The 14194-nt window shown below is 31.1% G+C and overlaps 1 protein-coding gene across 1 annotated transcript in view; it reads right to left on the bottom strand.

Moving 5' to 3' along the window:
• Positions 1 to 14194, bottom strand: part of LOC136795808 (irregular chiasm C-roughest protein-like) — a gene marked incomplete in the record, with an annotated part of 398212 nt that overhangs the window by 6106 nt on the left and 377912 nt on the right. The window contains 1 exon segment of the mRNA XM_067047597.1: positions 13974 to 14108. Within this exon segment, the coding sequence (XP_066903698.1) occupies positions 13974 to 14108 (135 nt within the window).

Genomic DNA, 14194 nt, shown 5'->3' with positions numbered 1-14194 from the left:
GACCTTGTGAAATCCTCCCACTTGTGTTTAGTCAATTTTATGACCTAACGTGGTGTTTTTTTCCCTATCGTCAGCCCAAGGCTCCCATTAGAGTCCTATACAGCCTTTTGACTTACGGAGGTTATCTACAGGTGACTAACCTATTCTAACCGTGGTGGGGAGTCAAGTTTTTCATTTTGTGGGACCGCCACTCAATGAAAAAAGTGGTGGTTTTACTTTTCCTAAATACAGTTCTTAATTCTCATTCTTTAAGTAGGAATACCTGAGATTCAGATTCCTAAACTTGATTTTTATTTGATAAGGTTTAATTAGAAAAGAAATATAAAAATATGTTTGCAGGTATATTACGCAATTTCCTAAATTTTTTATCAGGAGGCCTCTCAATTAACTTGTTGTTTTGATTGTTTGTATCCGAAGGCACGAAAAGGGATCGTTGAAGACAAGAAGCGCTCTTGGAAGCAGGAAGGGCTGAAGGAGATACTGAAGGGTATGAACGTCAAGGAGGGAGTAGTCATGCGGAAGGTTGAAGCGGCCTCAGAGGCTCAAAGCGCTTCACAAGATCGGAGGCAAGCTATCTTATTGCGTCCAGGCTCATGTCTTCTTCATCCTGTCTTTTTGGTAAGTTTAATCCTTCCAATCTGGCCGATCTACTTCATGTTAGCGCTAACTGGGATATATAGTATTTCAACTTTAGATAGTTTTAATCATCTATTGGATATTAATTCATTACTATTCACTCTTAAGGTTGTAGGGCAACAACGAACCGACAAGTAAACGCACTAGGACCGAAGCGTAGGTGGAAGGATTGCGTCAAGACTGATCTCGTGTATTTAGATTTTGAATCACTATCAGTGATACGGCGAGAGGGATGCGCTGCGATCTTTTGAGCTCTGCTCTATCCCTCACACGTGGGGGATAGAGTGGGCTCAGGAATCCTCAGGTCGATTGTGTAAATATTGTATATATGAGTGTAAATGTGATTAGAGACTATATTATTTTAGCATTATGTTATTTTATTTATTTATTTTTCATAAACATAGTTTGATAATGTTCATTTTGTTTTTATATATTTTAGAGTTTTTTATTTTTTTAATTTTATTTTAGTATGTATGAGATCATTCATCACTATTACCTATTGCCCACAACTGTGTGGCAGATTTTAATATCTATCAATAAATAAAAAGTATTTAGAAAAAAAAAAATTTTGACGAGCAACACTGTACAGATGCTTGTAGAGAGTGGAGTGATAGGTTTTATCGGCATCGAGTCTTCAGGTTCCCTAGTACTTTATTATTATTCATTTAAAATTTGTTGAGGTTAATGATTTCCATTTTGAATGAATTATTTATTAATTATTCATAACATTGTACAACGTTTCGGGACTACTGTCCCATATTCATGGACTTTAAAACCTCATGATTATGAGGCTATATGAAATCATGAGGTTTTAAAGTGCATGAACATGGGACAGTAGTCCCGAAACGTTGTACAATGTTATGAATAATAATTAAATAATTCATTCAAAATGGAAGTCATTAACCTCAAATAATTTTAAATGAATTGACTCATCAAACTTCCTATAGAGATAATCCAGATTTATTATTATTGTTAACTTAATAATTATATTTGAAAATAAAAATCCGACCGGTACATGGGTTAATGAACCTTACTAAACATTTCTATTTGGTTCGTAATTACCAATATTACACGGCCAATGGACTGTCGTTTGAATTTATGAGACGAGCAGATTTCGAAATAGAGGCGTATTTCGAGAAATAATATGCGTATTGTAAGTATAAATTTGATTGAATTTACACTTATTTTGAAAATAATTTCCATATTTCCTTCTTTTGACAGAATCCATGTGTTATTATTGAGATATAATTGCATCAAGTAAAATATTTAGGCACCACTCTGAGATGTAATACTGGAACAAGGGTTTGACTACAGACACGGAACCAATTTTGTTCCTTTTTGAATTTTGAGGAAAATAATTTTGTCAGTACCTACATGAATACAAAAGCTACTATACCTCTAGTAGCAAGGAAACGCTAGGAAAACGCAAGAATACATTTGTAATTTTCTGTACACATTTTTTGTCAGCTTTTCGAATATGAATGCCAGAATCAGAAGAAGTTAGAGTGACATCGACAGTAATCAAGTTCAAAAAAAAAATCCATTTCTTATTGTTGAATATGATTATTGAAGAATATGAGTGTATTATGTAATAATAGCCGAAATAAATATTGCGCTATAAAGTACGATGTTTTGAATTATTGAAATGCTTTTAGTTATATAAATATATTTTATGCCAAAAAATATCGTAATGGAAACTCGAACGATTTTGAATACATAATTACATACAGTCTGAACTACTATGTAATTATTCTTAAGGGGATTTTGTCCTAGAATATTATTTATTATTTCATAAAAAACAAACCAAATAAAATATTTACTTTATTTAACCCTCAATCAATATTCTATTTTTTGTTCTCGATAATTCAATAAAATATATTGCTTCCTAGAAGGCATTGCAAGTATTCACAAAAATATGCTCCTCAATCCATTAACTTTTTTCAATTAATGAAATCAATCTTTGTTAAAATTTATTTATTCGAGGTATTTAATTTGAAGCTGTAAAAATTTTATAACATTATATTATTATTAGATTCGCACTCATTATCCAATACTTATGAATCAGAAACCATCTTGTTCATAAGCATTGCCTTTTTTGTTATTTTTAAAACTATATGATGCCTGATACCTAAAAGATAGTACATTATGGTTGACTCATGGGATAGGATGACATTGCCGTAGGTCAGGACTAATTATTTAGATAGGGGGAAGGTGCTTCACTGGAAGGGGAGGGGCAATAGGGAACTAATGCTCCCATAAATCCTGGCTGGCCGATTTGTATGTAAAGCCGGTCGGGTCTCCACCTATCTGCTAAGTCATAACGTAATCTTTACTCTCTGCTCTCATATAATGTCTATCCAAAAGAGGCTATAAATTATTAGTTCTAATAAAAGGAAAAAAAAAAGTATTCTCTGAAAAATACAAAACAGGATAACAAAAAAGATCCACTGGTTTGCATCTGAAGTACAATTATGTGGTCTTTATTGACCACCTTATCCAATATTTCATAGCACTTTAATAAATCAGCAAGTGCTGAGGAGTAAGCACTTGTTGGAGTACTTCTATGCATCTCAACCACATCTCATCTAGTTGGATGGCATATGGTGACTCCTATCACCTCATTAATATGCTGTCTGCCGACTACTCGTTCAGTTAAGATGATCACAGTCGCGATCTCAAGGAATCCCAATGATTTCCTGTCGAAGAAAATTTAACATGCTAAACTAGAACTTTAACCAGGTTCTTTTCGTAAAAAAAAAAAATGCTTGAAACGAATCCAAGCTATTTTTGTTTTCTTGAAAAGTTCATTAATGAACGAATCAAAAATTAAGTTGCAAGTGCCAAGTTCTACAACCGGCCATGGATTAAATCTGCGGGTAAAAGATTCATCTGGGGCAGACTCACAAAGAGAATAGAATCGTCATAGGGTGAGGTGCTTAAAAATAGTATTTCCTTACTAACTACATAACAATGTGGGGCTTGTGTGTATGTATCAAAGTAATTTATTAATAAATCATAAATACACATTTGATTTCATAAATTTAAAGACCATCAAAAATTATTTTTAAAAAACACCAATTTAAAACCTACACAAAAATTTAATACAAAATCACCGAAACAAATTTGGAGCTATGCATCACAATATTTAATGAATTGCAAATTATCTAGGCAAAAACATTCAGTACCGTTACAAAATCACCTTGGTGCGTCAATAACATAATTTTAATAACTGATCTTCTCATACAAATTGTTAATGAACAAATACGGATCAACTAAAACGATTTAATGATAGATTACACTGACATTCCAATAGTCTTATTTATGAAATGGCCAAAATAATCTCGTCTATAATTTTATTATTATTATTATTACAAATAATTGAATTTTATTTTAGGCCCTCTTGGACCACCAGACTTTTTTAAACCTCATTAAATTTTGAAAAATTAAACATTTGATTTACTGGTTATCATATCAAATAACAGGTGTGGATAAAGATATGGAAAACAAATAACAGAATAACCAATTTGAAAGGAAATATTTATAAGTTTCAACTTCATTACAACTAATCCATTGATCAATTATCACAAATTATTATTCAACATAAAACGAACCGTCCCAACATTAACAAAGGGATCGCCAGGCGTTTTATTACCAGATGGAGAAGTTGGACAATGGGACGGCCGGATGGGACAACGAATCCCGCTCCCATTATAGGATTATCGCTAATGGACGCCACAGGGATTTAATGAACAATCGGCTATCATGGATACACCTCGTCAGATTCATCTCCATTTGCTGCTAGCTAAGGTTTTTCATGCTGATTGGAATCGATTGGCCACTGCCACTGACCGCTGATCGTGAAGGAAACCCCAATTGGATTGCAGGCACGTACCGCCCTGGGAGGTGGGGTTGGGTCCAATGTCCATCCCAATGTCAATCTATTTAGTTCTGAACTCCGGAACCGAATAGTTTGAATCGATGTAACATGTAATACATTATGAATAATATAGATATTTTAACGGATAGATATGATTACTGAGAGTTCACAACGGATGAAATCGTTCTTTAATGCTTCTTGTTCAACATAAGACAGGTCTAGCAGCCAAGGAACTTCATGCGATGCATTTGCTATATTGTATATTTTAAAGTGCACTGAATTAAAAACTGATCTCCATTCCCTCCTATCATGTACATTTTTTTCTTCGAAACAGATTTTCAAAAATTACTAAAGTAGTAGAAATTAAAAAAAAAAAAAATAGTTTATTACTATGAACTAAAGAATTGCGTTCGCTTTTTCTTATAAATTTAAGTAGAGACGGAAGAGGAAACAGAGGTAAGTAATTGTTAAATAAATATTTTTTAAAAATTTATTTAACGTGAATTACAAGTGTACAAATAATAAATACAATAATGTTGTATGTTTCATATACACTTGAAAATCTTGGAAAGGAACCACCCATTGGTGGTACTTCAAGCATTGATTTAAATTAGAAGGTCCCGTGGCCATTTTCTTTTCAGACATCTCGGAGGATTATCAGGGATTAAGGATGAAAGATTAAAAATTAATGGGTTAGGATGGGTAAGGAGTTTAGAATAAAAAGACGCATATCTGTTTTGGGCCAAATCTGCAATGAATGGGATCGATCTAAAGGTCTTTGTGAATGAGTTTATTTGTAACGTAATAAGGAGCATCAAGGATTTTGAATTGTAAGGATTGGATGCGGGAGGAATTCGATGGTTTGGTAGAGCCCCAGAGCTCAATTCCATATATCCAAATTTGTCTGATTATCATAGTGTATACTAATAAATAAATATTAAGAATTAAAAAAAAAAACTTGAAATGGTGTTATGCAGGAGGTCTGGAGGAAAAAGGAGATTTTCCAGGAAATTACAATTACCAGAAGAAAATACAAGGCTATAAAAATCAACTGGAAGACAGCGTATTAATACCAAAAGCCTCAAAAATATTCTACATTTTAGGAATAAAATATTTTTTCGATCCCCTTAAAAGCTTCCATTCTTTTGTAGGGGAAAAAACCGGTTCCTAGCACTTCAAAATCTGCACGCATTATAGAAAGTAATCTAAACGAAAAATTTCGAAAATAAAGTTTTTCCCAAGTATAATCAAAAACATACCAATAAATTGTTCATAAACACTTTTTACGAGACGTATTCGGTTAGAAAGTGCTTGTCACGAGTCACTCTGTAAGAACCTTCAGAAAAGAGTAGACAAACGATCATATAGGAAAACGAAATACGTCGTGGAGACGAATTGCAGAATAACTGGTGTGACAACTCGAGGAAGAAATTTAAATACATCAAACACGAAGTAGTATCAAGTTACCACAAAGCGAAGAGAATGAGTTGCGGTAGATGAGAATCCATATCTAGAGGGATAGATGATACGCAGCACGGAGTACGATTTGCATTTATATACCCACCCTGTCACCTCGTGAAGGGACTGATGGAAGCAGGTAAATTAGTTTTATCACTCAAAAGCAGCTGTTAAATAGAATGGAAAGGGCCACATCAGCCGCATCTTCCTACTTAACGAGCCAAACTTTCTTCACTATTCTAGAGTTGACCTCATTAAAAGTTAATTACCCTGGCCCGTCTTACCTGACATAGACGAAATTTAACTTATATTACGCATTCATCAAATTATCGGGTCAATATCATCTAGTTTAATTTAGAATATCCGTGGGTGTTTACACTGATCAAGTATTAAAAGCTTCATATTATATATATAGTTGATCGTAAAGATTTAAATATAAGAAGATGGTCAGGGTTGGGATAAAAAGATAAAAAAAAAAGAAAAGAAAACTGTAATATTGTAATATTCTCAGTTTTCTTTTCTTTTTTTTTGTATCTTTTTAGCCCTGATGAAGCCCTGCAAAGTGGACTTTTTTTGACCGCAATCCTTACCATCTTCTTATAATAAAAGCTTCATTCAAATAATAAAAATAAAACGTTTAACTAAGGTAGATGAATGAGACATAAGAATATAAGGATAGCTCCGTTACAAAAAAAAAAAACAAAAAAAAAACACGTAGCTACCTAAAGTAAAAAAAAAAAAAGGAGGCCCAATTTTTCACGTTTTCAGAAAATTGTTAAAACTTTGAAAATAAAAAAATCTAAAAACGAAAACAAGTGAAAAATTGATTGATGCTTAATGCTTGAAAAAACAATTGATGCTTTTGATCAATTTTCTAAATTTTCCCTAGATATAACTTCCGTCTATCTATATGTGTGTTGAGTACTACATCTCATACACACAAAAAAATTAAATTGGACTTATTCCTAAGGTACTGCCGAAGACCAGGATTATTCCCACAACTGAAAGGGTAGGCTGAGCTTGTGTAAGAGGTTTCCCTACAGACTGTCCTAAACCTAAGTTGCAGAACTTGATCCCAGTCAATATAACAAAATATTTATTAATATAATATGCAATAACAAATCAAATATTATGACAGATTTCCAGGCAAAAATAAAATCTCTAGTTGATGTAACACAACTTCGAAATATAGGAATTTTTTGGCGAAAAACTGTATAAAAAAAAGTTGAATAAAATATTTATTATAAGCTTTAGGTACAAACATTGTTTGTAATAGAAATAAACAATAATAACTAACAGTACAGGTAGTAAACTTTAAAAAAAATATGAGAATTGACATATATTTTAAGTTCAAACTCCTATAGGATCGGACTATCCCCATTTTCACTAAATCTTCAATTGATAAAAATCATTTTTAATAAAACAGGGATGACATGTTAAAAAACGTTAATATCCCAGATTGAAAAAAAAAAAATACTTTTTTTAGATGTCAGGATTCTGATCAAATTTACATAAACTACCACAAAGTAAACTCCTGTAAATATAGTGTAAAATAATGTAGAGTACAAAACAATTGATTATCGTTCTTTGATTTTTATTATATTAACTATTACTTATTTACGTGTATATCAGTTACTTTCCTGTATAATCTAATATTTCCTGTATTGTTGGCTATGTTTTTGTTGTTGTTGATTGTTGCTTAAAAGCGTAAAACCCTCTGGTCATAGGGTTAAAAAAAATAAATAAAAAAATAAAAATAGAAGAGGAGCTATAATTTATAAAGAAGGCGATGCGCTTTTAAACATTCGAACGCTAATGTAATTTTAGGTTCCTCATCTGTGAGAGCTTCTGATAAATTTGGGGTCAGTCCTATCCTGTTTATTATTGGCAAATAGTGAGTACATTCTTCAAATATATGTCTAATCGTAAGAATGGACTGACAATATTTGCACGTTGGAGGTGGTAGTTTTCTGATCATGTGAAAGTGCGTGTGGAGAGTATTCTATTCTCAAGCGGGTCAGAGCAACTTCCTCCCTGCGGCTGTTGCGGTAGGATGTTGACCTTGGTTTTAGTGATCGTTTTATTTCTTTTAATTTACTCGGAGAGCTTTCATCCCACTTGGCCTGCCATTTTTCTAATATTTCTAATTTAAGGGGTGTACTGAGTTCTGATGGCGTAAGAACGGTGGTGCCTCGGCCAGGGAGCGTGAGTGCCTCTCTGGCAATGTTTTTGTTTTTAATCTGTAATTTAGTTTTTACTCTATATAGTTTTACAATATTCCTTTTTTTAGTGTGAACTTCATTTTATCATCATTATTATTTATCATTATTCATTATTTATATTTGACCAATCAAATGTTAGCTATTATTTTTACTATTAATTATTATTTTTATTTTAATATACTTTCATTTTATATAATTCTAGAACTAACTATCAAAAAATAAATAATTTTTACTGTATTGACAACCACGTTAATCATATTTTCCTTTATTAACTAATAATAGTTGGAAAATTATCATTAATATTTTGTTAACTTTTCTTGATTAAACATAATTCAAATTAATCAACAAGGCTCAAAGCACTTAGATTTTCTACTGACCCGCTGAAAGTTGAGGTACCCAGTTTCTATGGAATCGATCCTAGCTGATGATCTTCCAAGAGGGATACCCCCGAGGGCTCAACTCTAAAGTGAATTTCCGATGGGCCAACTCGGGACCAAGTACCTGACTAGTTAGTACCTTTATCTCTAACAAAGTCCAGGCTTAGCTAGCTCAAACCATCATTTGTCTAGGAAGAAGTTTGGGGTTGCCAATAGTAAAAATACCACGGATTAATCCTATCAATTCGTTTAACATTCCATCAAAAAAGTGATTATTAATTAATTGCTGGATCATGTTGATATAAAGGAGCTTTCTTAAAAATCTTAGAAAGAACGTTTTTGACAATTTAATGTCATAATTATTACTACGTTGATGAGCTATAGACTGATATCCAGCTATGCATAATCAGTACGTCTTGAATTAATTATTATCCGATGGTTCCTAACATAAAAAACATAACATTTTTTTATTTATATGGACGAAACACATTTGGGGAATATTAAAACTTAATATCAGTTTGAGAAAGGAACAATTCCGTCAGAATAGGAAAGAATTATTCTTTTCGAACATCAAATATAAAAGATATCAGTGCAATAAGGCATTAAAATAATTAATAATTAGTAATAATGTTACTTTAAAAAAATCTGTACCACTACAACCCATGAAGGGTCAGTGGTTCTGTAATTTTTAAGGAAGTACTGTTGCTAGATCAACGGTTATGAGCAGGGAAGTGATTTGGTCAGTGTCACACTCGACTGGTAGATATTCCCACTGTATGAGGGTGGGTGGGTGCTCCTAAACCCACAGGATTGACTTACAGCTACAATAACAGAATTGATAATTATCTGCAACAGCTGGATTGGAATTTGGGTCCTTAGAGTAGCACAGTGCCTTATAACTGAGCCACCCCGCTTTCCATATGTATACTAAAATTTACGTTTGGAACATAAAAGAATATAAAATCTAATCTAGGACACCTCTTTGACCTTTTAAAGGTCAAACATCATTATCACCAACAATCAGGTGAAGTTTTTAAGAGGTTAAATTATAATTGGTTATTATTTAAAATAATTATATACATCTTTGCCAAGAGAAATGTAGGCAATTATCTAACTAGGTCGAGAGTATTTATGAACAAAATAAATCTTAATTTATTTGTAAAGTAAACTGTATATGTTTAAGAACATATATCATCTGAAATGACAAATAGTAAAAATAAAGACCAATGAAACACAGTATAACTAAATTTAATTATATTTTCACTCGATTTAAAGTTTCTACTACGTAGAATGTGGGTATTTAATATAAACTTTGACCGAGGAAATCACGGATAAAAGGTTTATCACAATCCTGGTAATAATAGTATTACATTGTTGTTGTTTTTTTTGTTTTTTTAATAAAGTCTGAGGGAATAATGAAACAAAAATTTAACTACTACGAAATTGTAAGAGCTGTTTGCACCACATTAAAATTTATTTCAAAATATCATAAAATTAGTATCTTTAGCTCGATAACAGACTTAATGACAGCCCTCAAAACATATGCTTCGGTTATACGGATAGCAAAGTAATCACTTAAACTCATTCACCAAAGTGGTTTCCCCCTTCATATGTTTCAGGACAGAGCTAACAAAAATAATCAATACTTCCATCATATATCGATAATAAAGATTCAATGTTTTTCAGAAATAGAAAAAAAATTTGATATGGGATCGAGTAATAAATATATATTTTTTTAAGAAACTTGATTAATTGATTAATTATCCCGATTCCTACATTAATATGATGAGCTATTTTGAGAGATGCACCGTATCTATTCTGTTAAGCTTTTAAAGCTGAAGTGAGATGTGCTATATCCGGACCATATTAAAAAACAGACATTATCAAATAAAAAAATTATCATTTTTTAAGGAAACCTAAAAATATGTATAATTTAAATGATTGTTTTTTAGGAACAATTATTATTGAAAGAGTAATATTTTAAACATACTGTTAAGCTATTATATACAAAATTAAAAGAAGATGCCATAAGGAATTTATCCTATTTTAGGAGAAAAATAAATAAAAAAAGTCAACAAACCAGGAAAAAAGATAACTTTAATCATTTATCACATTTTTATTAAATTATTATTTATAATTTATATTTTATTAAATACCATATTGAAAGAATATGCAATAAGGAATTTAACCCATTTTACGAGGAAAATGAACAAAAAAGGTCAACGAACCAGGAAAAAAGGTAATCTTTATCATTTATTATTAAACATCAATACCAAATACTGTATGAAAAAAGAATAAAGATAACATTTATTCTGTAAATTTCATATATTTTTTTTTCTTTTCGATAAAATTATTTGGTATTAAAGTTTAACGATAAAGAATTTTAATTGTCATAATTTTTTCTCCTGATTTATTAATTATTTTTGATTTCCTAAGCAAAATGGGATATATAAAACGGTAATTAGTAGATAAATCTATTAGGATTAACATAGATTTGAATAGATCTGTATATTCTTAGGTGATTTTTGAAATGGATGTTTTTACTTTGATGTACAGTTTTTATTTATTTATAATAGATTTCCGATATCATAAGAGTATTAACAATAATAAAAAGGCTAAATGTATACGTTTCTATAAAACACAATGTTCGGCCTAAAAGCCATTACTCGCCAAACTGATATAATTTATGTTATTTAATTAAGCTTAGTATATTTTTAGTATGCGTGATAATGGATTAATAGTTTTTTGGAAGAAAAATAACAATTTTTGAAATATCGTACCACCTTTTTATCACATAAATTTGTCTAATTTTGAATCTCAATCCTGACTTAGAATATAAAATTAGTATATTTTGAGGAATATACCTAATTCTTAAGAGGGGGCTAAATAGTGTAAACAACATTAAAAATAAATAAAAAAAATATAGATTTATTCCTTTTACATCTTAACCTCTAAAATTTAAATAGCTTTATTATTTATTTTTTCAGGAGACGAAATAAGTATATTAACGAACGATTGCTTGTTCGAAACCAAAAATTGAACCGAATGTTACAAGTTATTCCTAAATTAGATTCCACATCCAAAAAACAATAAAAATTTCGACAACGGTGCTGATACCCGTAGTCTCCATTCAATAAAAAGAGAAAGAAGGAGTTAAAATCGATTTTGATGACCCAAGGGTCACCTATTGAACGTGTTGTCTTTGACCCAGACGTATCACACAAAGGACAGACCGTCCAAATTGGATTCTCTTGACAAACATCAACGGTACGTCCTCCAGCTATATGAAGCCCTGGGTCATCTTGTATCCTTATCTCTGTATCAGGGTAATACATACATAAGATGTTTTTCACAAGTTGATCTTTCCTTTTACATCTTATTCATATAATAAACTAATTTCAAGTTGATTTTATTTGAACCATGAAGATCCCTTTGTGTAAAAAGATTCATGGCCATATCACGTACAATCAGTAATTTTTTTCTAATATTGATGAAATTTATGGATTATGTTTTCTCGAATATAAGTTTTTAGTTAGTCGAATATAAGTTAAAATTTCAGAGAATTATTCGGAAGTAAAAATTAAACTACCAATAAAAAAAACTAAGTTTCAGATTTAATTAAAAATTCACATACATCAAAAAACATACTTTTTAATTTTTATTTTTTAATTTATTTATTGATATTTACAACTGTACGTAAATAAATCACGTAAATTTGAGGAAATCATAATGGTATGGTACAAGCATGTAGAGAAACTACCCAAAGGTCTCGAGGCCATATTCTTTTCAGACGCCTCGGAGGATTGTCCGAAATAAAAGAATAGGAAGCAAGATTAGAAACTAATGGGTTTGAGTGTTTAGGGAGTTTGTAATGGAAGGATTGATATCTGGTTCGGGCTAGATCGGTTACAAATGGAACATTGAGGTCTTTGTGGATGATTTTATTTGTGACAAAGTAGGGATAATATAGGATTTTACAAAGGATTTTGGATTGTAAGGATTGGATACAAGAGGAATTCGAAGGTTTAATGGAGCCCCAGAGCTCAACGCCGTATGTCCAGATAGGCCTTATAATTGTCATGTAAATCAGTCTTTTGTAATGAATTGGAAGTTTGGACCGTTTGTCTAGTAAGAGCTGTAATAGTCGAAATCGACGTGCAGTTTCCTGTCTTTTCAGTCTTGTGTGAGGATTCCAGGTTAGTCGTTTGTTAAAAAAAAGGGGGGTATAGCGATATAACTCACTAACGCACTATATTTCCTTTTCTGTCATATTGTTCAATTTGTAAATTCAATATTTGTTTTTTCAGTTTTTTAGACACTACTTACATATCTTCTTACCTACATAATATTATATTTCATCATTCACTGTTCTCAATCTGCTACCATCTAATTCCATGATTATCAATCAATTATTTTTTATTAATCAAATATCAATTATCAATTTTTTATTATTGATAATTCAATTCAATATTTTGTATAATTCCAAATTTGTTTGTGTACTATTTCTTTTCAATTTCATGATTCTCTAAATGTTGGTGTTATCTCTTTTGTTCTATAGCTCTGATGAAGAACTGAAACTCAGGTCGAAACTTTGGCATAAATAAATATTTTTTGTTTATTTATGTTGTTCTTTGCTGACCGCATCCTCCGACCATCTTCTCCAATCAGTAATCTATGGTCAACTATCTACACCTTATTATACTATGATGAAGATTTTTACATTATATAACTTGTTCTTTCTGTTTAAAGCTAGCTAATTAGACATGCATTGTCTAATCTGAATTCCAAGTACCTATTATTCTTGTTTATCCTATATGACCGTCATTTTCCTTCTCAGCTCTTTGTTTAAATGTTTAATTTTCCATGAACGCAAGGATAAACCCAAATCCCGATTCAAACAATTTTTGGTTAATTTCCCAACAAGAATTACTTCAAGATGTGTGATTTTAAAGGAATAATTTTCACTTATTACTAATATAAACTGCATTTTGTCTTCCGTCACGAAATTAGAAATTAAAATAAAATATGAAGTAACTTAAAATCCACAAGATTGGTCGAAATATTTTTTTACAATCCCCCCCGTCCATTAATGACATCAATGGAAAATTTAAGAAATAATATTCAATAATTAGACAAATAGAACATGTGATATATAAAACGAATTAATTTTACATAAATAATTTAATTTGCAATATTTTATTTTGACACAGTGTTATTCTTCTAAAGCATTGTCTCGTATTATAATGTTTAAACTGAAGTTTATGAATTTACAATTATGTCATAGCTATGTTACCGATTATTTTGGTGTTGATATTTTTTATTTTGAAGATAATTTTCTAACAAAACAGTTAGTAATATAAATAACGTACAAATATAAATAATTTCTGTAATGTTATTACTAACCTAAAGCGAAGCCATCTTTGGTCCACTGAACCTGACCAGCGAGGTGTGTAATCTCACACTGTAGCGTAGCTTCCCCGCCCTCTTGAACTTTGACGTCTTTTGGTTGCAACCTGAAGTATTGTTGCTGGCATGACCCTGGAAACAGAAAGTAACTATCAGTAAAAGGCTCCATAAATTAATATGATAAAATAAAAAAGTTTCCTAGATATATAAAAAAAAAT

The sequence above is a fragment of the Halyomorpha halys genome, unplaced genomic scaffold (genome assembly GCF_000696795.3).
Source record: "Halyomorpha halys isolate HHAL.00 unplaced genomic scaffold, Hhal_1.1 Scaffold59.1, whole genome shotgun sequence".
Lineage (NCBI taxonomy): Eukaryota > Metazoa > Arthropoda > Insecta > Hemiptera > Pentatomidae > Halyomorpha > Halyomorpha halys.
The sequence above is the reverse complement of the archived record's forward strand: the minus strand, read 5'-3'. Positions and strand labels throughout refer to the sequence as shown.